Source organism: Drosophila takahashii, chromosome 2L (genome assembly GCF_030179915.1).
Source record: "Drosophila takahashii strain IR98-3 E-12201 chromosome 2L, DtakHiC1v2, whole genome shotgun sequence".
Taxonomy (NCBI): Eukaryota; Metazoa; Arthropoda; class Insecta; order Diptera; family Drosophilidae; genus Drosophila; species Drosophila takahashii.
In genome coordinates, this window is record NC_091678.1 from 27,769,083 (window position 1) to 27,792,700 (window position 23,618).

General features: G+C 35.6%; 3 protein-coding genes across 4 annotated transcripts; all 3 read left to right on the forward strand.

Moving 5' to 3' along the window:
* The first annotated feature begins 1,480 nt into the window (after positions 1–1,480).
* LOC138914859 (uncharacterized) lies at positions 1,481–18,611 on the forward strand. The gene is made up of 5 exons (XM_070219556.1): positions 1,481–1,539; positions 15,829–16,033; positions 16,093–16,183; positions 16,241–16,438; positions 18,459–18,611. The coding sequence occupies exons 2-5, from the start codon at positions 15,987–15,989 to the stop codon at positions 18,609–18,611; spliced, it is 489 nt and encodes a 162-aa protein (XP_070075657.1). The 5' UTR covers positions 1,481–1,539; positions 15,829–15,986.
* On the forward strand, positions 10,128–11,590 carry LOC138911824 (putative nuclease HARBI1). Of its 2 annotated transcripts, none has more exons than XM_070211394.1 (4): positions 10,128–10,352; positions 10,410–10,573; positions 10,630–10,900; positions 10,963–11,590. In XM_070211394.1, exons 1-4 carry the CDS (start codon positions 10,182–10,184, stop codon positions 11,563–11,565), a joined length of 1,209 nt encoding a protein of 402 aa, XP_070067495.1. In that variant the 5' UTR covers positions 10,128–10,181; the 3' UTR covers positions 11,566–11,590. The 2 variants fall into 2 exon arrangements, with proteins under 2 accessions (XP_070067495.1, XP_070067496.1); XM_070211395.1 differs by having other exon boundaries at positions 10,428–10,573.
* Positions 13,536–14,850, forward strand: LOC138913879 (uncharacterized). Its single transcript, XM_070218999.1, has 2 exons — positions 13,536–14,066; positions 14,118–14,850. Exons 1-2 carry the CDS (start codon positions 13,818–13,820, stop codon positions 14,826–14,828), a joined length of 960 nt encoding a protein of 319 aa, XP_070075100.1. The 5' UTR covers positions 13,536–13,817; the 3' UTR covers positions 14,829–14,850.
* Positions 18,612–23,618: the final 5,007 nt, after the last annotated feature.

The following is a 23,618-nucleotide window of genomic DNA, read 5'->3' on the forward strand; positions in this document are numbered from 1 at the left end:
CAAAGAACAAGGGACCCTATGTAATTTCAAAAGTATTAAAAAATGACAGATTTTTGTTAAAAGATGTTGAAGGATTCCAGGTATCACGCAACCCTTACCAAGGTGTTTGGAGCATTAAAAACATTAAGCATTGGATAGGAAAAAGTCAAACATAATAACAGTTCGTGTTGTCATAATTAAAAAATAATTAAAATAAAAATAAAATTTCTTAATTGTAACCTATTATATAAGCATAAAACTATTGTAAATTTCCACTGTGATCAGGAGATCATTCAGTCAGGATGGCCGAGTTGTGGTAGGACAACCACATATACACACACATATAGACATATACACACACATACTTATACACAAACACACTCATACATTATTGCATAACTCACTGTTCCTTAATTTAAGCGCTAAAACCTAAAGCTAGTTAACTGTAAATATTATATGGTCATCCCTTTCTTTCATGTACTTTAACATAAGAGATCAATTGTACATATAGTTGTCTCGCTCACACGAATGAGCGAGCACAAGGGAGAGCGTGGTCTGAGGCATCATTCTGCGTTATACCTTCGAATGAAGCGGTTATGAAATAAAGGAAGTTCTATTAAAATACAAATTCGGAGTGCGTTTAACCTATTACAAATCGTAGTTAGGGATGTCAAATATTTTAAAAATATCGTATCGCTGATATATTTTCTTTAAGAAAAATATCAATATGATATATAAAAAACAAAAAAACATCGATATATCAGATACTTTTGATATTTTTTTTTTAGTTGAATTTCAAAATTTTAGCCGCGTAAATAAGCTAACAACAAAGACTTCGGCCCTAAAATTAATGTAAAAGCACTAGAAAAGTATAAACAATATAATACGTTTTATTAAATTTCTTATTTTATTAGTTCCACACATAAAAGTGTTTGTTTTTTAAGTGGGATAACATATTTGATGTATTCCCACTTGTTTTAATAGTTTTCAACCAAAGTTTGCACTTAGTTTGTTTTTATTAATTTCACCGAAATAAATTTTAACTCGCTTCATTTTTTTGTGCACAATTTTAATTTTATCAAAACGTCCGGCAAAATACGGGAGATATAGAGACCGTAAAAAATGACGTCTGTGACACCGAGATTAGCTATTCGGGGGAAATTCGGTTGGAATGGTTTTCTGTGACACCCCCTTATATAATTTTTTCCCGCCATCGATTTGATTTGTTTTCGCAGTCATCGTCACAGTAAAGAGGAAGAATTCAGAGTTGCACCGAGAAAACATCGCCTAACTATCGCATAAAAGAGCCCGTCAAAGTCCGTCAAAATTGGGAAATTTACGAAACGGCAAAACCTTACGGAGCATCCGTTCAACGGATGGTGGATGGTAAATGGAGCTCTGTGGGAAGACCCTATTGAATTTCGGAAAACTCGAAAATCCAATTAAGACGCCTACAAGAAGGGCCACTAGAGGGCAAATCAGAACAACGTAGAAGCTGAAAAAGAGTAGACGTGTCTCCGGTAGCAAAATTCAAAAGTGAGAATGGGTGTTTAAAAAAAGGTATAAGGTTCTTATCCGCCCACAATGATTAATCCGTTAGTTTTGATTATTACCTGTAAATTACTTGAAAATTAAAAAAATCCAAAAATAATAACAAACAAAAATTCCAATAATAGCAAAAGAAAACCTAATAAAAACACGAAACACAAATAAAGGCGCAAAGACACAGAACAACTACAATGCACTATGGGGCATTTGACCTGTTTTTTTGGCATAAATGTGTTTTTTACAAGTGATTAAATTTTTGAAATATTATTGGAAACGTATTAAGAATAGATCAAAATGAAATGTTACATACCGCAAATGTTAAGTTAACAGTCCAATGTTAAAATAACAGCTGTTAAAGTCAGGCGCAGCAAGCGAACACAACGTGTTCATACTTTGCTTGATTTTGCAGGGCATATATAAATTAATATCTCTTCACCGACAAGACGTAGAACCATAAAATTTGAACTGTGTTAACTTTATGTTAATACTACTGTGATGCTTATTTCGTGAGTGTATTTGTAGCAATGGCTTCATATACCAAGTAGTCTCTCTTAAAGGTTTGGAAAAAGAAAGTTCAAATTTGAAAAGAGATTAGAAGAATTGTTGAAATTTGTTGAGCCTGTGGGTTGAATCATTTTAAAGGGGAGTCAATTCTCGATTCGGGACATCCAGTCTTAATGTGCACTTTTTGCGACTTTGAGAGAAATTCAGTTTTTACGGCACTGCCAAAAATGGTCAAATTAACACTTTATTTGTCTTCTTCTTGTTTTGTAAGATGAAATGTTAAATAAATTTAATGCAAAAGTCTTCGCCATAGCATTATATTTGATTTAAAAACATTCCGCGACTTATTTTCATGGAAAATATTTTTGTATACGGCATATCCAGTATTTGGCATTAAAAAATATCGGATTTTACAGGAAAAAGTCAATATCTCTTCAAAGAAGAAAGTTTTCAAAAAAATGTTTTTTTGTTTGTTTTAATATGTTTCTTCATTATTAGAAACCATAAAAGAAAAAATTTTTTTTTGTAGGTTTAAGAAAAACATTTTTTTTTAGTTTGAATAAATTTATTAAAGTGTTTAATTTTTTATCAAAAAGATGTATTTAATTATTATAAACATATTTCAAAAAGCCAAACTCAAAAAAGTTGCTTTGTTTTGGAATTATTAATTAATGCCAAAAAAACAGGTCAAATGCCCCATAGTGCAATGCAAAACAGCTGAATTGACCTTAAAGAACAAAACTTGTTGATTATGGACACATCTGCAAATATCTGCAGATAGCTTGAACTTTTTTTATACCTTTACGTATTAGCAAATACACTGAATAAAAAATGAATCAGGGAATCTTGGGGGATCACAGTTAAAACTTTAAGTAAACATAAAAAGACGAATACAACAGCAGCTAAAAACATTAGAAAGTAAAAAATAAATTTCATAATAAGGACAACACAAGTTAGCTTTTATTAAAATTGAAACTTAAAAACAAGAAAGAAAGCTAGCTTCGGCCAGCCGAAGCTTATATAACCTTGCCTTGCCTAATGCTCACTCGGTGCAGTTCCAGGGATTCTAGATTCAGCGTCCCTATTTAAATTTTGTTCTTAAGTTGTCAAAAATCAAAACGCCTACTTCCTACAAAGTTACAATGAATTATCTTATATTTGCTTGAAAATTCCTATGGGAGCATTAAGATATAGTGGTCCGATCCGGCTCGCTCCGACATATGTACTACCTGCAATAAGTTAAAGGGAAAGTTAAAGTTTAAAAGTTAGTAATGCGCGCAGTTATGCTTTGCAACTAAACACGTGCTCATGACTTTAGGTCTATTTTTATAATGTACCGAAAATTTTCCAGAAATATCTGGTATGGCACGAAGAAGCTTGAGCATTTTTGGCGTATGGGGGCAACCACTGTGCAATGGTTGGATCACCGAAAATAAAGTCGAGACATAACATACTAATAAAGCTGACTAAAACCTGTTAAGTCTAGGGTAACAATGGTTTATCCCCCTATGATCATGGGGTCGGAAACGCTTCCTTCTAGCTGTTACATATGTACTTTTGCACGAATAAAATATATTCTTTTTCTCTACGAGTAACGGGTAAAAAAACGTATTTTTTCCCAAAATCGGATCGGCTGGCCCAATGTGCGTTGCCATCGCCCCCCCAAAATTTGAGCAAGAGCTCGTCCAGTCTTGAAATTGACTCTCCTTTGCTTCGCTGTGTCAATGCACTGGATCGCCAGCGGGTGAGCCATCTCCACCAATAGTCCGGGTTGCCTCAACCAAGGCGGCAATATAAGTCCAACCAGCTTGACTCGTACCGGCTTAAAAATGCTAAGGGGCTGTCCATATATTACGTAATCACAATTTCGGCGATTTTTGAATTCTTAGAAAAGCCTCATATGTTTAACATAGGTTAAAACAATTTTCAATAGAAGCCCTTGTAAAATTTAAAATTTGTTTCACAGTAACAGAAATTTGATCTGTTAATATCATTACATTTGACTCGATTGGAATATGTAAGTGGGTTAGAGCTTGAAAATTATCGATAAATGGCAGTATCGATATTTTCGATACTTTATCATTATCGTATCGATAATATCGATGTTTTCAAGGAAAGCAAAGACAAATTAAAAATAATTTTATAATTCTGTTAATACCACGTATTATTATTATATACATGCATAATACATTTACATTATTATTAATATTATTATTAGAAATAATCGCGGGTAATTTATTTAATTTTAATTTCCGGTTTTCATTATTAAAATGCAATTTCAGACTAAAGGATCGTCCTCTTAAGAACTCGTGGTTTATTTATTTTTGATCATTGAGTTGAGTTGCGTCACATGTCTAGAAAGACACCAATTCCTAGTCAAAGACATTCACTGCATCTTAAGAATTTTTTTAAAATATATTATGAGGAAATACTTATGGAAAATAATAGAACAAACCTTTGTTCCATACCATTTTTTGGTACTAAAGAAGAACAAATTCTTCCTCTTCTGAAGAATTACCGGTTGCTTTTTTATTTTTGATCCTTTGCCAAAATTGCTCAAACGGTCTTCGTTTCGTTTGTTGTTGGTATTAAAAGAACGAGAGTTCCTCCTTTCCCCAAGAAATCGCGGTTCTTTCATTTTCGATTTTATGCCACAACCTATGGTTATTTTCCCCTACTTTAATTGATACTATACCATAAAGAAATAAAAATTCCTCCTCTTCTGAAGAATTCGCGGTTGTTTTTTTTTGGATCCTTGAGTCCAAATCGCTCAAACGATCTTCGAAAAGCGACCAATTCTTATCAAAGGCTATGAATTCGCGGTTTCTCGAGATTTTTTAATAGCGGACAGAAGGTCGATAGCTGCAACCAAGACTTTGTTTTTGGTACTAAAAAAACCAAAGTTCCTCCTCTTCCCAAGAACTCGCGGTTCTTTTATTTTCGAGAGTTCCTCTTTTCCCCAAGAAATCGCGGTTCTTTCATTTTCGATTTTATGCCACAACCTATGGTTATTTTCCCCTACTTTAATTGATACTATACCATAAAGAAGTAAAAATTCCTCCTCTTCTGAAGAATTCGCGGTTGTTTTTTTTGGATCCTTGAGTCCAAATTGCTCAAACGATCTTCGAAAAGCGACCAATTCTTATCAAAGGCTATGAATTCACGGTTTTTTGAGATTTTTTAATAGCGGGCAGAAGGTCGATAGCTGCAACCAAGACTTTGTTTTTGGTACTAAAAAAACCAAAGATCCTCCTCTTCCCAAGAACTCGCGGTTCTTTTATTTTCCATTTTTTGCCATAACCTATGCCCTTTTCGCCTACTTTTAAGTATGGGACCAAAGAAGAATAAAATACCAAGAACTCGCGGTTCTTGCATGGTTATTTGTCCCTACTTTAAGTGATTTTGTATTAAAAGTTATTTTGGTCCTCAAAATTAAAGAGTGAAATCTGTTCGTTTCTCTCTAATAAAACGTCAGAAAAACATCGATGTTATAGATAAACATCGATGTTTGAAAAATATCAGAAGTATCGATACTGACATCGATAATTTTCAAGCTCTAGAGTGGGTACATATATGTACTACATATTCCATGAGAGTACGTATGAAATTTATGGTGTTCATTCCCTTACCTGTCAAAGTGTTTATGAGTTTGAAAAATGTCGGGAGCAAGAAAAAACAAAAAGAGGAATCAAAGCGTCAGCCGCGAGGAAACCATTCAATTGATAGAGGAAGTAAAATCACGCCCGGAGATATGGGACTTAACCAACAGGAACCATAGCAATAATAATGCTGTTAGAAGTGCTTGGGCAGCCGTTAGTGCTGCCACACTCAAAATAAAATTAACCCTAAAGTCAAGGAAATCGCCCTACTTTTGTCTTCAAGACAAGCTCGCCCTAAATTTTAGGGTCAAAATTTTCTATATTTTTGATTTTTTTTGACGTCATATTTCTAAATTTTAGGGTAATTTTACTAAATTTAAGGGCAAAAATTTCTAAAAAGTAGGAAATTTTCCTAAAAAATAGAAATTAAAAACAAAGCAAAAAAACATGTTCAATCATGATTTTTTTTTGTATATACGTTTATATTATGTACTCCTCCCTATATACATATGCAGGCGTTGTGTGTCTTGTATATTGTGAATGTTAAAGGTTATGTATTTATTATTATGTATTTGCGCTTGGATTTCTTATCTAACCAAAGCCAAATGTGGTTGTAAATGTGGACTACGGGACTGCGGAAGATTGGGAATGTAGAAATTATGATTAGTTAATATTTTATGTTCATGAAAAAAACTTACAATTTTTTACTTGTCCGTCGTGAGAATCGAACCCGGGTCTCCCGCGCGAGGAGCGAATGGCCTACATACTGGGCCATTGTAGCACTTAAACTTGCTGTGGCAAACCGAGCAATGTATGTAAAGGGTGAAGCGGACAACACATTTGAATACTAATTGCATAATTTTGACCATTCGCGTTTTACTTATTTACATACGTATATACATATGTATATATTTATGCTAACGCAATTTATATTATGTGTAGTATATAGTAAATAACTGAATATAAACCTAATTATTTTTAGTTTACTGCTTGCCATCAATAAAAAAAGGAATAAAAAAAAAGTAAAAAAATAAATAAAAATAAAATAAAATAAATTAAAAAAAATAAAATAACATTAAAAAAAAAAGTTAAAAAATTTTGCTCTGGGACTCGAACCCGCGTCGATTCGATTGCTAACCAAGTGCTTTAACGGTCTGCGCCACGAGTACAGCTGGCCGGCAGCTGACAAGTTCTGGCATTGAACATTTTGGTGTGCCAGAGCATGTGAAAACAACTATTTCTATTTTTTAGAAAAACTTTCTACTTTTTAGGAAATGTTTCTATTATTTAGGGTTAGCTTAATTTTAGGGTTAGGGCACTCATTTTTAGAAAAGGTGTTGCCAATATATTTTATTATTTTCGTTTGCCTTTCTATTTTTCAGAAAATAATTTCTAATTTTAAGGGCATTTTTTCTAGATTTTAGGGTGATTTTAGTTCATGGTAACCATTTTCTACATTTAAGAAAAACTTCCTGGATTTAAGGAAAACTTTCTTGACTTAAGAAAAATTTCCTTAGATTTAGAAATAACTTTCTTGTATTTAGAAAAAAGAAATTTTAATGGCGATTTTCTAAAATTTAGGGTTAAATTTATTTTGAGTGCACCAACAAGGAAGGTGAGGAATTTTGATATCTATAGAATAGACATCTGCATGAATAACAAAAAATACATATTCGAATTGACAATGTTCAAAATGAGTTGGAATGTGTCGGGAAACTGGCTTGAATAAATAACTTTGCTGACGTAAAACTCAGTCGAACCAGAAAAGGTGATGGAAAACGAATCGAGTAAATGAGAACACGAACAACTCAAACGAATTTATTCGAATCCATTCGAATTCTTACATGACGTCATAAGGGCAAAATGGAAAATGAAATTTGTTTTGAAATACATATATATTTGGCTTTTTGTCTTTTTTTTTAAGTATAAAGCTACCTTTAGTTTTAGCTCGCCACAGAAAGCAACCATGCCATTATATTTAAATCCTAAGAATTCGCGGACCAAGGAGAAGCACAAAAATAGTGTCGTGAAGAGGCAGAAAGGAATGGTTCATTGAGAAAATTAGGGTAATACTATACATTAGCGGACTCACCCCCGAAATTCGCGAAAAAATTATCCTCGATGGACCGCGATTTCTTAAGAATTTACGTGCTAAAAGAACTTGGTGGTCGGCCATGGTTCTTTTGTAATTTAATTTCAAAGCTTCCGGTTTTGCTATAAAAAACAAGGGTGCTTTTCTCATATTTTCAATCAAAGTAATTACTTTTTAATGAGTTCCTATAAAATTAATATATTGTTTAAATGAGTTCCTATATAATAATTTAATTGTTTAAATAGGTTCCTATAAAATTTTTTTTTTAATTTAAATAGTTTTAATGAACACTTTTCCGCACCACCATTGAGGTAAAGTTCCAGGTTTTTTCTTTAATAACCTTTTATGGCCTATAAATCTCTCTGCTGAAGTATTCCCGAATAGGAAGTATTTGAAAGAAGTGCATTTAAAAAAGAAAGTAAAAGAAAGACTGCGCCGGAAGCGAAAAAAATTTAAGAAAAAATCGCGCGATTTTTTCTTAAATTTTTCTCGCCTGCGGCGCTCTTTTTTTTGTTCTGTATTAAACAAATAGTTTTAGCTAAATAAGGGTTGTTGTGTCGCTCAGAAAAACAAATTCAATCTTTAAGTTTGGTTTTAGGTGGAAAAGACTAAAAGAAAGGTTAAAATATATAATCCTTCTTGGACCACGATTTCTTCTGATTATCATAATAAAAATACACATGTGGTCATCCATGGTTATGAGAGTTCTTAAGAAATCGCTGTCCATCGAGGATCATTTTTACGCGGTTGTGAGGACTAGTTCCCTATAATACCAATTACTCAGATGTTTGGAATTTTAAATTAGTCGTATTTTGACAAAAAAGGAAAAGGGTACATATATACATATATGATTTTTATAGAAAACGTTTAAAAAGCATACTTGTTTTTTATAGCAAACCCGGGAACTTTGAAATTCAATTACAAGAGGAACCATGGCCGACCGCCAAGTTCTTTTTGCACGTAAATTCTTAAGAAATCGCGGTCCATCGAGGATAATTTTTTCGCGAATTTCGGGGGTCAGTCCGCTAATGTATAGTATTACCAAAATTAGTTGTTAACCTTTTTTGAGTTATGGACCGCTGTTCCAAAGATTTCGCGAATTGATTTTGATTGTTTTTTGAATCGGTTGCTGTTTGCATTCGCAAGAGCCAGTGCATTAGTGCTATGCTTTTTCCTCCATGGACCGCGACTTCTTCAGCACTTTTACCAAGAAGTTTTGTATGTTAAGCCTAGTACTAGGGATGTCAAAAATATATATCGATATTTTATTTTTCGATATTATTTGATATTTGCATATGGGCACTTCTACCAAAAGGTCCACCAAGTCAAAAACTTGAAACTTGAAAAAAACATATTTCTACATGATTTTGCCCCGATATTAGTTTCTAAATAGTTTGATCCTGAGCTTAACTAAAAATGTTGAGTATAGTTTGATTATTTTTCTGGCAAACCCCACCATTATACGCAAAAATTAGTTTTTAGCTATTTTTTTATTATTTTTTGGACCTGTCTTCAGTTGGTAATATGTGACATTATTCTGTACTGAATGCTTAATTTACATGTTAAACTATTAAGTTAAATGCAAAACAGCCAGTAATTAAGGGATAGAGGTACAGAAATACACCTTTAAGAAATAAACGCTAAGAAAAAATGTCCCGAGCGACATGTCCCAAACGAATCTGGTTGAAACTGCATAAAAAAAACGGCAACAATTTTTAAGTAAAACCAAAACCATTTCAAAGCGACATGTTTGGACAACATTCTAAAAAAAATGGCATTCAAATATTTCATCAGAATTCACTAAATTCTGTTGTTGAATGAACTTTCCCGAAATCCAATTCTATTTTTGTGCCGAGCGAATACGGCAGTTTTTTAACGATATCTTAAAAACTAAAAATGGAACAAAATCAATATTTTTACACAAAATAGAGCTTGGGAAGAGTAAATAGGAAAGCCCATTATTAAAATTAAAATCAATTTTTTTACAATTTTTTTTAAACTCTCTCATCTGTGCACAAAAAAATGAAGCGTGTTAAAATTTATTTCGGTGAAATTAAGAAATACAAACTAAGTGCAAACTTTGTTTGAAAACTTTTAAAACAAGTGGGAATACATCAAATATGTTATCCCACTTGAAAAACAAACACTTTTATGTGTGGAACTAATAAAATAAGAAATTATATTGTTTATACTTTTCTAGTGCTTTTACATTAATTTAAGGGCTAAAGTCCTGATATATCGATGTTTTTTTGGCGATATATTATATATCATATTGATATTTTTCTTAAAGAAAATATATCAGCGATACGATATTTTTAAAATATTTGACATCCCTACCTAGTACTCACCTCAATCAAAAAGGGAACGAAATTTTTTGGACCGAAATGTTTATTATTTCAGGCATATGGAACGTAAAATTTATTTAAATTGTCAAAGTAGGCTGTTTACTATAATAAATAATGAACAATAATATTCATCGCCGAAATGCTATTTTAAGGCGTAATGCCGTTATCGTGGCGGCTATAGCCTTCAATGTGGTACAGGAGGAGTCAACTAGATCTCAGCGCCGTAAGCATTGGGTTAATCCGTATTTGCGTCAAAGAGCAGAACGCGGAAGGTATGCCAAAGATGTAAGTATCTTAAATGGTTCGTGTTAATTGTCCATTGATTCCTGTCATACTTAATAGTTTGAAAATATGGTACAGAACCCGGAAGTCTTCATGGAAAATTTTCATATGAGTTTAACTATTTTTAACAAGCTCTTAGGACTTCTGGAAATTCATTTGCTGCCAAAGCGGGATACGCGGTCAGACGCAATACCACCAAAAGCTAAATTGGCTATTGTTCTTCAGTTAAATGTATTTTAACATAATTTAAAAGAGGTATAACCAATTATTTCTTTATTAGATATCTTGCATCTGGGGATATTCAACGACATTTGGGATCAGTTTATCGGGTGAGCAAGCAGCGAATAGGTGTAATTATAGATAACGTGTGTTCTGCTCTTTGTGTGATGTTAAAAAACGAGGTCCCAAGATGGAGTAAGGTCAATATGCAGAGCTATGCGGATAAATACTTCGAAAAGTGGAATTTTCCAAATTGTGTTGGGGCCATTGATGGAAAGCATGTGGCAATAAAAGCACCACACAACTGTGGTAGTGCTTTTTACAACTACAAAGTATGTGAAGTATTTAAAAATGAAAGGTTATTTAATTTTTAATTTGTCCCATTTAATTTTAGGGTTTTAATTCAATAGTTATGGCGGTTTGTGACGCAGACTATAAATTTACTTTTTTGGAAATTGGTGCCTACGGTAGTGAAGGGGATATGCATGTGTTCTCCCATTCGGATTTTGGCAAGGCTGTATTAGCAGATTGCTTGGAATTTCCTGAAGATAAGCCCATAAATGGGGTACCAATACCATATTTTCTGATTGGAGATGATGCATTTCCATTGTGCAAACGCATAATGAAGCCTTATAAAGGTCGCAGCTTGTCAGAAGAAGAACTAAAATTTAACTATCGCTTAAGCAGAGCTCGAAGGTGTATTGAAAATGCATTTGGAATACTCAGTGCTAAATGGATGGCAGTTCAACGAACACTTCTTTGTCATCCGGAAAGAGCTCAAAAAATTGTTACGGCATGTTGCTTGCTTCAAAATTATATGCTTCGCGAGGATCCCAAGGAGTACTCTAATAGAATAGATGCGGAGGTAGTGGTAGTGTCAACGCCAGTAAATCGAGGTCAGGCCTTTCGGGGACGTCATCTTGACTATCCAAAATATATGAGAAACACACTAAAAGACTTTGTAAACTCCGAAGCAGCTAAACTTCCTTGGGAATAGTCCTTATTCCGTGCTAAAAACTTGCAAATGTAATAAAGTACACATAAATATCTATAACAGTTTTCCAATTTATTTATATTTGTTTTCTTTTAAAGTCCTCGGAAGCCATTTTTTGCAACAAATCGGTCATAGCAAATTTCGCAGCTTGCGCAGCCTCTGACGACATGGTGTTCAAAATACTGTCCCAGTACTTAAATGCCCCATTGTGGATTGATGTTGGCTGCTCAATTAGTGTTTGCTGCGTCTTCAAAAATTCGTCAATGCTGTTGCTTAACTTTTCTGCCTCCTTGGACTTGCCGTGGTTCTTTGGTAGTTTCTTCTTCTAAAATTATAAGCTACATTCACTCTGGATTCCCTAAATATTTGACTTTCTTACATATGAGTACACATCCTCAGAATCTTGAGCTGTAACCTGACCACTAGTTGATGGAAAATCGTCCACAAAAGAGTCATCACATTGTAATGGCGATAAGCTTTCTGAATTTGAGCACGGATGGTCATAAGGATTTTCTGCGAAATCCAAATCGCGATCTCCAACTTCAAATGAAGTTTTAAAAGTTCTTAAGTGCAAATACATATAAGAGTTATTAATATGGAAAAGAAATAAAAGTGTCTTACTTTCTTTGGGTTGAAAGATCTGGCAAAAAGGACATGTCTTTCGCAAATTCCCAGCTTATTTCCGAGAAATCATTAAAGGAGGGACTTGGAATTGGTACACCTCCATCGCTTCCGCTCTTGAAATGCTTTGAAGAAGCTGTTTTCTTTTGATATCGGAAGCTATCGCGAAGAGAGGCCCAAGCCGTCTTGCAAGTAGTCACTGCGTTATAGTAACCATTTTATAATGGTAATTTTATTATCAATAATTTAACGATAAGCTTACGTGGTTTATCCAAGCTGGTAGCAATAGAATTCCACATTCCATTCTTCACAGCATTCATATCTAAATGCTTCTTGTGGGTGAGATCCCAAAGAACCGGATGCTGACGAACCTGGCTGATTAGGCATCTCTTTTCTTCGCGAGAAAAAGACTCCAGGCGCCTCTTTCTTTGAGGACCTCTATTCATTTTTGAATGTTTCGTTTCACAACTTCGCAGTCAAAATAAATAAATTTGTTTATTTCATCTTTCAAAAACATTCGTTCCACACGTTCCTCATATTTATACAAAGTGAAAAAACTGAGTAGTCTATGAAACTTTCGATCTATCTTAAGAAGTGCTAGCCAAGGAGAATAGTAATTAAAAATAGTCTAATAATTTATGAAATCGGATGTAATATAGTTTCCGGAACTATACAATACCAAAAAAAATTGTATTATATAATTTAAACTAGAGAAAAAAAACAAGATCCACACGTTCCACAAATATTGACAGATGGAAAAATTTTAAACACTTTTTGGAGACGAATCTAACAAACTGAGTACTCTCTGACGAAAAGGTGTAAAAATATTTTTGTCGTGAAATTTTTCAGCTGTCAATTTTGTATAGCAATTTTCGTTTCGTTGCCTTTTTGATTGAGGTGAGTACTGGGCTTTAAGCATGAACTCGTTACTAACGCCAAATGAAATGATCGAAATCAATCCGCGAAATCTTCAGGTTACAGTGGTTTAAGACAATCCCAATTGTCCAGCTGTCAATACCCCCAAAAAACGTTGAAAAACTGTTTTTCTGTTAGGTATGTTAAGTATGAACTTGTAACTAATGCAAAAAAATGATAGAAATCACACCGCGAAATCTTCAGGCCTAAAGGGTAAACCACAAAGATGGCGATTTCTTTTGAAAAAAATGCACTTGGCGTTTCATTAGGACTATCAAGTTCTTGTAAGTCAATTGCATGTTGTGGTAACATAAAATATACTTCCTACTGATGTAAAACCCTGCCTTTAAAATAGCGGCTTATCTTAAAAATATTGTATTTATAAAGACACATATGTGTACTATGTGTACTATACACATATGGGTAATAGTCTAGAAGAGCGGCCTGAGCACCAAAAACCGCGAAAAAATTACCCTTGATGGACCGCGATTTCTTAGGAATTTACGTGCAGAAGATTATTTGCGGAAATGCATGGTTCTCTTGTAATTGAATTTCAAAGTTGCGTGTTTTGCTATAAAAACAAAGTAGGATTTTGAGGTGTTTTGTGTCATTTTGCTATAAAAACAATGAGCATTTTCTATGAATTTATGGGTTTGCTATAAAAAACAAGTAGGCTTTTGTTGCTTAATCAGAAATTGCACTTTTGATTTTTGTTTACTATGGATTCCTGCAACGGGTGCACTATTTCTTATAAAGACTTTCTTGCCATGGACGAAGAAGAAGTGTTTTCATTTCTGCAGAGACATGGAGTTGTTCTAAAGAGCAAGGACTGTCCCAACTGCAGTAATCCCGCAACATTGTCTTTCAATGCGAAGAGACCGATTAGTACGCCATTTTGGAGGTGCCGCAGGATGATAAGTAATCATCAACAGAAACGGAAATTAAGAAAAGTTCAATGCTCCTTTAAGGTAACAATTGTTTAATTTGAACAAAATATTGCTTTAAATTATATTTGTAAGGAATCCGCCATCAAACGGACATTCTTCAGCAAGTCCCACGTTGGCATTGAACAGGCCTGTAATTTTGTGGCTTGGGAGATGAAGGGTTCAACAATCTCATTCCTTCGGGAAGAACTAGGCTGGTCCCAACAGACGGTGGTTGACTGGAGTAATTTTCTTCGGGAAATTTATCTTAGCTGGACGAAGAAGAACGCAAAACAAATAATAGGTGGAGACGGTTTAACCGTCGAAATTGACGAAACCAAAATTGGCCGGCGCAAGTATAATTGCGGTCGCGTGGTGGATGGCCAGTGGGTTTTCGGAGGAATTTGCAGAGAAACCGGTGACTTTTTTTTGGTGCCTGTGGAGGACCGTAGCCAGGAAACGCTCCTTCCAATTATAGAGGCCAACATCGCCAATGGAACCAGAATTATATCCGACTGCTGGAAGTCATACAATGGTTTAAAGGATGCGAACTACTCTCACATGATCGTTCATCACTCAGTAAACTTCGTCGACCCTGAAACGGGAGCCAATACACAGCGAATTGAGAGACTATGGCGTGATCTAAAGGAGAACATTCCCCACTATGGCCGGAAAACGGAGCACTACCAAGGGTACATAGCGCGATTCACTTTTTTGAAAAGGCACCCAAACCACACCTCAAGATTCCATGCAATTTTCTCAGCAATGGGCGAATTGTTTAATCCTGAACGCGATGTTAGTATTTAAAAAGAGATGGGAAATGCTAAAAAAGCGCCGGAGGCAAAAAAATTACAAAAAAAATCGCGCGATTTTTTTTTTTAATTTTTTTGCTTCCGGCGCTTTTTTAGCATTTCCCATTTTTTAAATCCACCGATACGGACAATGAAAAGGAATAGGCTTAATCTGTACCACTAACCAGCATTTTTTATAAATAAATATTTACTGTCCAATCATTAACCATAGTTTAATATAGCATTTTTTTTACTATTACAAATGAGTTACAAGTATAAGGAGGTACTGAACTAAAAACTCTCGTAATTGGCTTTGATAAAGACTAAGGTTGATCCTCCTCGGATTGCGATTTCTTAAGATTCATCTTAAAAATGTATATGTTGGTCATCCATGGTCGCCCAAGCTCTTAAGGAATCACGGTCCATCGAGGATATTAATGCGCGGTTGTGGGGTCTGGCCTGCTATAAAAACAATTTCACATTTTTGTCGAATTTTTTCGAACGCTTATTATTTTGACAACAAACGGAAAGCCCATATGTTTTTTATAGCAAAATGACACAAAACACCTCAAAATCCTAGAAAATCCTACTTTGTTTTTATAGCAAAACACGCAACTTTGAAATGCAATTACAAGAGAACAATGCATTTCCGCAAATAATCTTCTGCACGTAAATTCCTAAGAAATCGCGGTCCATCGAGGGTAATTTTTTCGCGGTTTTTGGTGCTCAGGCCGCTCTTCTAGACTATTACCAGAAAATCGAAGGGATTCGAATAACTCGAATGATTTCAGCTTATTCAAATATGACATTCTGTTTTTCGTTATCACTCGTTTAACTCTATGCCTTTGCTGTCATACTCTATACGGACCAAGATTCAATCCATTCTAGTCATAGTGTGCTGAGCACTTACTCAACTCTATTCTATTCGAATGGAATCATTTCAAAGCCTGTTTGATTCCAGTCATGCAGATGTCTACTATAGAAATTGGATGTGATCATTAAACATTACTTTGCAGTCAACGAGGTCAAGTCAACCTGGCTTGCACTTCGTGATAGCCTTTGCTATCACACGAAGAAGAAAGCAACACAGATTTTAAGAAGTGGAAGCGCTGGTGGCTCTAAGAATCTAAGCCTAGTCGAATCCGAAAAGACGGGCTCAGAGATAGACTGGGAGATGGCAGAGCATATGTCATTTCTGCAGGGGCTGTCTCACAAGAGAAAGTAAGTTACACAAACTGAAACCATTGTTATTACAAGGGTATAATAATATTTTTTTTCAGGACATTTGCTTCTAAGCACGCCCCATCCACTTCAGAAATACGTGGTTGTGATAGCCCGGAAGAGGACACTGAGGAGGCTTCGTATGATTATGTAAGCTTTATAAAATTCTTATTTATTCTTTATTGACTTTGATCGGACAAATCGCAGAGACCAAAGAAGAAGAAAAACAATGACCCTATAGGAAACGAAATAGAAGAACTGCTCAAGTCAGCAAAGGACCTCATATCGGTGGTTCAGACCAAGCAAGACAGCAATACAACTGTATCCCTGAAAAATGTCGAAATGCTTTCTTTTTGGGACAAGATGATGGAGGACTTTTCCAAGGAGGTCCTACAACAAGTGCAGGTAAAGGTGACGGCAGCAATAGCTGAAATTGGAAAAAAAAAGACCGTGCTGCCAAAAATAAAAAAAATAATAAAATTAAAGTTGTGTCTTCTTTATTTTATATGTGGAACGTTTCTCATTCATTGGTTTCTTGGACAAAGGCTGCCCTGTTCTGCCATGGTACGGCGCCTGCGTTTGAATTTATATGAGCACATAACTGGTTTCTAATCATCTTGCCATAATCATTTGGCCTGCCAATATATGGCTGCAGCGATGTTAAATTGTTGTGTTCAATTGATTCTTCCTCAAAATCGCCAATGTAATCAACTGTGCCATTTCTTATTAAAGTATGCAGCATGCCGTAGTAACCTTTTGAGCTGTCTTTGGTTGACAATTAAGCGTTCGTTGCATGCATCTCCACCTCCAGTTTAGTATGCCAAAAGCGTTCTCTATGCATCTACGAGCACGGCTCAAGCGATAGTTGAAGATGCGCTCCGAGTTTCCAAGATTTATTCCGCTATAAGGCTTCATAATTTCCTTGTAAAGTGGAAATGCATCGTCACCTATTAAAAAGAACGGAATTCGATTTCCATTAATTATGCGGTCATTTGGAAATTGAAGTCTGTCGCCGAGAATATCTCTTCCAAATTGGGATGACGAAAATACATTTACATCACCTTCGCTGCCATACGCTCCTATGTTAATGTAGGTAAATGCATATTTAGCATCACAAATGGCCATAAGAACTATGAAATGAAATCCTTTATAATTATGAAAGGCACTACAACTGCTTGCTGGGGCCCGGACAGCAATATGTTTGCCTTCGACGGCCCCTATACAGTTTGGAAAATTCCACTCGCTTTCGAAGTGGGTAGCGTAATTAAGCATACGATTTTTTTCCCAGGCCGGGATTTCGCCGATCAACTCTATCGCAATAGCGTCACTAACAGCAATAACAATACCACTCATACTGGCCTTGCTAATGCGATATGTTGATGTAACATGTCTTTGGATATCTCCAGATGCAAAATATTCCATAACGATTTTTTTTTCAACAACGCCGCGATATCCAGATTATTAATTGCCAGTTGCAGTAATAGTACACTAAAATTAAGACAGTAGTGTATAAGTTGCCATCGAGATTATTGCGCTCAGAATGTATCTAAATACGTACCACTCATCATCCATTCTAAAAGAATACAAATCATTTTTTCCGTTTAAATTTAATAGAACGAATTTGGCAGGGCAAGTAATACTACGTTTCAGAATGATAACAGAAAATGTAAACAGACATGAAATAAGAAAAATTCCATTTCAAAAATTCCTACTGAGGTGTAAAGAGGCCTTAAAGTTGAAAATAAGAGTCATTCCTTGTCAAAAATAATACTTGAGCTTGATTTATTGCGATTTTGGACGAAAAATAAATTTAAAGAAATTGTAGAAATATAATATGATTGATTTTTTTAAAAAGTTTTTTAGTACGATTTATATTTATTTTTTGTAATGTCAAGCAATAACTGTTATTTCGTTCCAAAAATAACAGTTATTATACCCGTTACTCGTAGAGTATTCATGCAAAAGTATGTAACAGCTAGAAGGAAGCGTTTCCGAAACCATAAAGTATATATATTCTTGATCAGGTTCACTAGCCGAGTCGATCTAGCCATGTCCGTCTGTGCCTCTGTCTGTCTGTCGGTCCGTCTGTCTGTCTGTATGAACGCTGAGATCTCGGAAACTACAAAAGCTAGAAGGTTGAGATTTCCCACACATATTCTTGGGCTTCCTACGCAGCGAAAGTTTATTTCAGCCGAGCGCCACCTCCCTCGCACTGCCTTTAGCTGAGTGGCGGGTATTAGATAGTCGAGACACCAACCCAACTAAAGCGTTCTCTCTTGGTTTTGAGTGTGGTGGACGTCCTTAACCCTGGATCAGTGTGGTGTCCAGGCGGTTAGTCTGCTGCACTTCACGCCCATGCACTGCCGGACGCCGAGTGGATTACTCCGTGAAGACCTTCGGCCCGGTGATAAATCTCTGCAACCAGCTGGACATCCGCTATCCGGAGGAGCTCTCGCAGTGCAAGCCACTCGAGGAGCAGAAGAGAGTGCGAATCGCAGAACCGGATGGCACTACTACTGCAGCCGTCGGCAAATATCAACTCTTTTGCGCCAATCAGCACTTCCTTTCATGGAGATAGCGGCAGCTCTGGTACACCCAAAAAAAAAGATCATAGAAACTAAACTATTTACTTTGTATACTATTTAGGATAAATGCTATGCTTTGTGGTCTTAGTTTTATACTATTTCGTATACAGAGTATACTATGTTAGCAATGTTAGTATACATGTTAAACTATTTTGTGGAAATGTTAGTTTACATTTCATACTATTTTAGCAATGCCAGTATAAATATTAAACAGAGAGATGTTGTTGTGCCACGCCCCCTCTAACGCCCACAATCGCTTATATACGATTTTAAAAATTCAATATTTCGGAAAAGTAAAAATGCAGTTTTATTGTGTTTATCAATACCTATCGAAATGTAGAAGAAAATTTTTAAATCGGACCATTCGTTAAAAAGTTACGGCGGATCAAAGTTTTTATCTCCATCTGCTTCGCACTCCCTTTAGCTGAGTAACGGGTATCTGATAGTCGGGGCACTCGACTATAGCGTTCTCTTGTTTTTAATTTAACAAACATACATAAATACAATACATGTACACAATAAGTACGTATGTATGCATATTTGGGCAAATGCAGCCAGAGTGGACGCCGTCCAGATGAATACCGAAGTTTGGTCGAGGACGCTGATATTGATGTAAATATTGCGCTGGCCACGGTCAGAAAAAAACCAAGCCAATTGCAAGATCCTTAGTTTCCCGGCACCTGGAGCGGATTTCAAGGTGGTTTCCGTAAAAGGGAAGAATTTACTCATTAGTTATGCACTAAAACATATACTTACATTTCAAATAAGCCCGAAAAAGGCTAATATTAAAATTGTTCACAAGAACTTTTCACAAACGAACCTTAATCAGACCGCAGCGTCGTTTACAAAATACACTAATGTCCCACCATTAAAATACTAACGCGTCGAATAACATTAAAGCATTAACACTTTTTCTGTTCGAAATGTCCAGGTTCCAAACCAGAGCATCCTGGCTTCATAGTCACAAGTTGGCACAACCTCTGTGAGAGCTGTATTAATTATTTAAAGTTTGCATAGATTGATGGTTTATGTCATGGCTCCACACGCTGTCTCAGTGTGACCGCGTGGAAAAAAAACCATAATTGAAATGACTTGAATTTCTCGAAATCTGTGGGTTTGATTTCGTTGAAATTAAGGCAGGAATGACTTATAATGATGCCCCTGCTACTGATATACCGTGCAAGTTGGCACAACCTCTGTGAGAGCTGTATTAATTCTTTAAAGATTGCATAGATTGATGGTTTATGTCATGGCTCCGCACGCTGTCTCAGTGTGACCGCGTCGAAAAAAAACCATAATTGAAATGACTTGAATTTCTGGAAATCTGTGGGTTTGATTTCTCTGAAATTAAGGCAGAAATTACTTATAATGATGCCCCTTCTACTGATATACCGTGCAAGTTGGCACAACCTCTGTGAGACCTGTATTAATTATTTAAAGTTTGCATAGATTGATGGTTTATGTCATGGCTCCGCACGCTGTCTCAGTGTGACCGCGTGGAAAAAAACCATAATTGAAATGACTTGAATTTCTCGAAATCTGTGGGTTTGATTTCGTTGAAATTAAGGCAGAAATTACTTATAATGATGCCCCTTCTACTGATATACCGTGCAAGTTGGCACAACCTCTGTGACAGCTGTATTAATTACTTAAAGTTTGCGTAGAAAATGTATGGATATTTACATGGTTGATGTCATGGCTGTAAGCGGGAAGCGGCCAACTTCAAAATTTGACCATTTAACCCGCACACTGTAAATCAATTTTCTCGAAAACTTTGGGTTTAATTTTCATGAAATGTTCACAAAACGTTCTTAGGAGGATCCACAATCTGCCCATTTACCGTGCATGTTGGCACAACCTCTATGAGTGGAGCCCCAGACAAATTAATTTTTGGGCCCCTTTTTTGTATGGGAAAAATCCGAGGTTGGTTCACGGTTCAAAATCTGTGGGTTTGATTTTGATGAAACTTTCAGACAAGAAGCTCGAACTAACGCTTAATAACTTGGTTTATCGTGCATATTGGCACAACCTCGATACCCGATTTTTCAAATGCATTTTTTGAATACTTGCAGACCTTGGATTTGGCCCCAACCTATATAGATCGATGGATATTTTAATTCTTAACAATTTTGCATCAAACATTTTTCAATTCGGCCCCCAAATAGCGAGAAAATTTAAAAATTAAAAATGACCCCAGTGTTCCAAATTCCACCGTTCCACTTTCGTTGCTAACTATCGACGCTATTTTGACGTACATAAAAGTTTAAAAGATCAATGAAACAATGAGGCGCCGTTTTTGAAATGCAGTTCGATCAGAAAATCGTGTAACTTTTTTTTGTGAGCGTTCCGATGTATTTATTGATTGTGGTGTTCCTAAAATCTTGGGTAAAATCTAACCTCAAAAAACATTAAAATTGGTATTGAATTTTTATTTTTAAATGGAGCCACAAAGTGAGTCCAGCTCCTTCCAGCTCTGGAACCTTTTTATACCCTTGTAGAGGGTATTATAATTTCAGTCAGATGTTTGCAACGCAGTGAAGGAGACGTTTCCGACCACATAAAGTATATATATTCTTGATCAGCACCAATAGCCGAGTCTATCTAGCCATGTCCGTCTGTCCGTCTGTCCGTCTGTCCGTTTCTATGCGAACTAGTCTCTCAGTTTTAAAGCTATCGCGATGAAACTTTCCCGAAGGTCTTCTTTCTATTGCAGGTAGTACATATGTCGTAGCGAGCCGGATCGGACCACTATATCTTAAGGCTCCCAAACAAATATAAGAAAATTCATTGTAACTTTGTAGGAAGTAGGCGTTTTGATTCTTGACTACTTAAAAACAAAATTGAAATAAATCGAAACGCTGAATCTGGAATCCCTGGAACTGCACCGAGTGAGTATTCTTTTATCTACAAGGGTATATAAGCTTCGGCTGGCCGAAGGTAGCTTCCTTTCTTGTTTATCTTGAAGAATAATTAATTCCCTTTAAACTCAGTAAATATAAAAGTGCACTTTTGCGCACTTTCTCTGAAATACATGTTTAAATACCACCGTCAAAACATGAATAATTCCCGTATTTTTGTATGGTGAATGACAGTTACAATCTTTGCAAAAGCGGTATGCAACTATATTTGTTATTAAATGTTAATTATTTAAAAATTATGTTACGTCATTTGTTGTTATAAAGGTTTATAGTATTTTTGTAACAAATTATAATGGTAATAATTATAATAATAAAATTTCAATCAAAAAATACAACAACTGAAAACTTTTATATATTTTAAAAAAAAAATAAATAAATTGTTTTTTTAATAAACTAATTTTAAAAAAATAATTTTTTATACCCTTGTAGAGGGTATTAAACTTTAAGTCAAATGTTTGCAACGCAGTGAAGGAGACGTTTCCGACCACATAAAGTATATATATTCTTGATCAGCATCACTAGACGAGTCGATCTAGCCATGTCCGTCTGTCCGTCGGTCCGTCTGTCCGTTTCTATGCGAACTAGTCTCTCAGTTTTAAAGATATCGCGATGAAACTTTCCCGAAAGTCTTCTTTCTATTGCAGGTAGTACATATGTCGGAGCGAGCCGAATCGGACCACTATATCTTAAGGCTCCCATAGGAATATTCAAAGATATATAAGAAGAATTCATTGTTACTTTGCAGGAAGTAGGCGTTTTAATTCTTGACTCTATAAAAACAAAATTCAAAAATAGAAACGCTGAATCTGGAATCCCTGGAACTGCACCGAGTGAGCATTACTTTATCTGCAAGGGTATATAAGCTTCGGCTGGCCGAAGGTAGCTTCCTCTCTTGTTTTCTTTGCGTTAATAAAATTTTTTTTCTTTAAGGCGGGACCACGCCTATTTTTCCTACAAAATTTCTTGTAAATTTTATTAAGTTTAAGATAGATAGATTGTGGGCGTTAGAGGGCGTGGCCCTCGGCAGAAACAAACTGGCGCTGCATAGGGAGCTCAAGAATATGTGTGATGAATCCCAACCTTCTAGCTTTAGTAGTTTTAGAGTTCTCAGCGTTCATACGGACAGACAGACAGACGGACAATGCTATATCGACTCGGCTGGTGATCCTGATCAAGAATATATATGCTTTATAGGGTCGGAAACGCTTTCTTCTCCCTGTTACATAATTTTATAATCTACAAGAACGGGTATTTATTAATTAATAATTATTACTTATTAAGAGGTTATTAATTTTAATGTAAATCGGGCCACCTGTTTTCCAGCTTTTTGGAACTTTTTTGCTTGACAGAGGTCGCTTCTAGCACGGTACATTTAATTGAAATTAGGAAAAACGCTAGTCAATAAAATAATACGTTTTCGCTTGACGCAGGTCGCTTTCGGCACTAAACATTTGTTTGAAATTAAGTAAAACGCAAGTCTTTAAATAACACGTTTTTGGCCTTATAGAGGTCGCTTTCGCAACGTACATTTATTTGAAATTAGGGAAAACGCAAATCATTCAAATAATAACGTTTTGGCATGACAGAGGTCGCTTTTATGCGCCTTATATTGAAATTAGGGAAAACGAGTCATTCAAATAATGAATGCTATAAGAATCATGATTTTTTAAAAGCGCTATAAAAAAGAAAAGAAAAAGCTATAGTCGAGTTTCTATTAAATACTTCTTACCCAGCTAACCAACATTAAAATGAATATAAGGTGATGGCTGCCTACCGGGAGTCAGTGGAATTACCAGCCATCTCACGGAAGAACAGTGCAACTTTTGATTTTCAAATTTTTATACCCGTTACTCGAAGAATAAAAGGGTACCCTTCAGTACCAGATGTCACTTTTCCCTCAGTAATCACCAAAGGAAAACCCGAGGACAGGTCATCTGTACTCGAGGACGCACCGAGGACGCCACATAACAGACAGAAAATTGTATGGGAGTTCCGCTTTTTCCTTCAGTACAACAACAAATTATAAGACAAGGAAAGAGAGCGCAATATATAAATACCGACTGCTCTGCTGACGTCGACAGC

Coding starts and splice junctions, on each gene's coding strand:
- LOC138911824 (XM_070211394.1), top strand. CDS start 10,182: ATGAACAATAATATTCATCGCCGAAATGCTATTTTAAGGCGTAATGCC. Junction 10,353..10,409: donor GCGGAAGGTATGCCAAAGAT/GTAAGTATCTTA, acceptor CATACTTAATAG/TTTGAAAATATGGTACAGAA. Junction 10,574..10,629: donor AAATTGGCTATTGTTCTTCA/GTTAAATGTATT, acceptor TTTCTTTATTAG/ATATCTTGCATCTGGGGATA.
- LOC138913879 (XM_070218999.1), top strand. CDS start 13,818: ATGGATTCCTGCAACGGGTGCACTATTTCTTATAAAGACTTTCTTGCC. Junction 14,067..14,117: donor AAGTTCAATGCTCCTTTAAG/GTAACAATTGTT, acceptor TATATTTGTAAG/GAATCCGCCATCAAACGGAC.
- LOC138914859 (XM_070219556.1), top strand. CDS start 15,987: ATGGCAGAGCATATGTCATTTCTGCAGGGGCTGTCTCACAAGAGAAA. Junction 16,034..16,092: donor GGGCTGTCTCACAAGAGAAA/GTAAGTTACACA, acceptor ATTTTTTTTCAG/GACATTTGCTTCTAAGCACG. Junction 16,439..18,458: donor AGGTCCTACAACAAGTGCAG/GTAAAGGTGACG, acceptor CTCTGCAACCAG/CTGGACATCCGCTATCCGGA.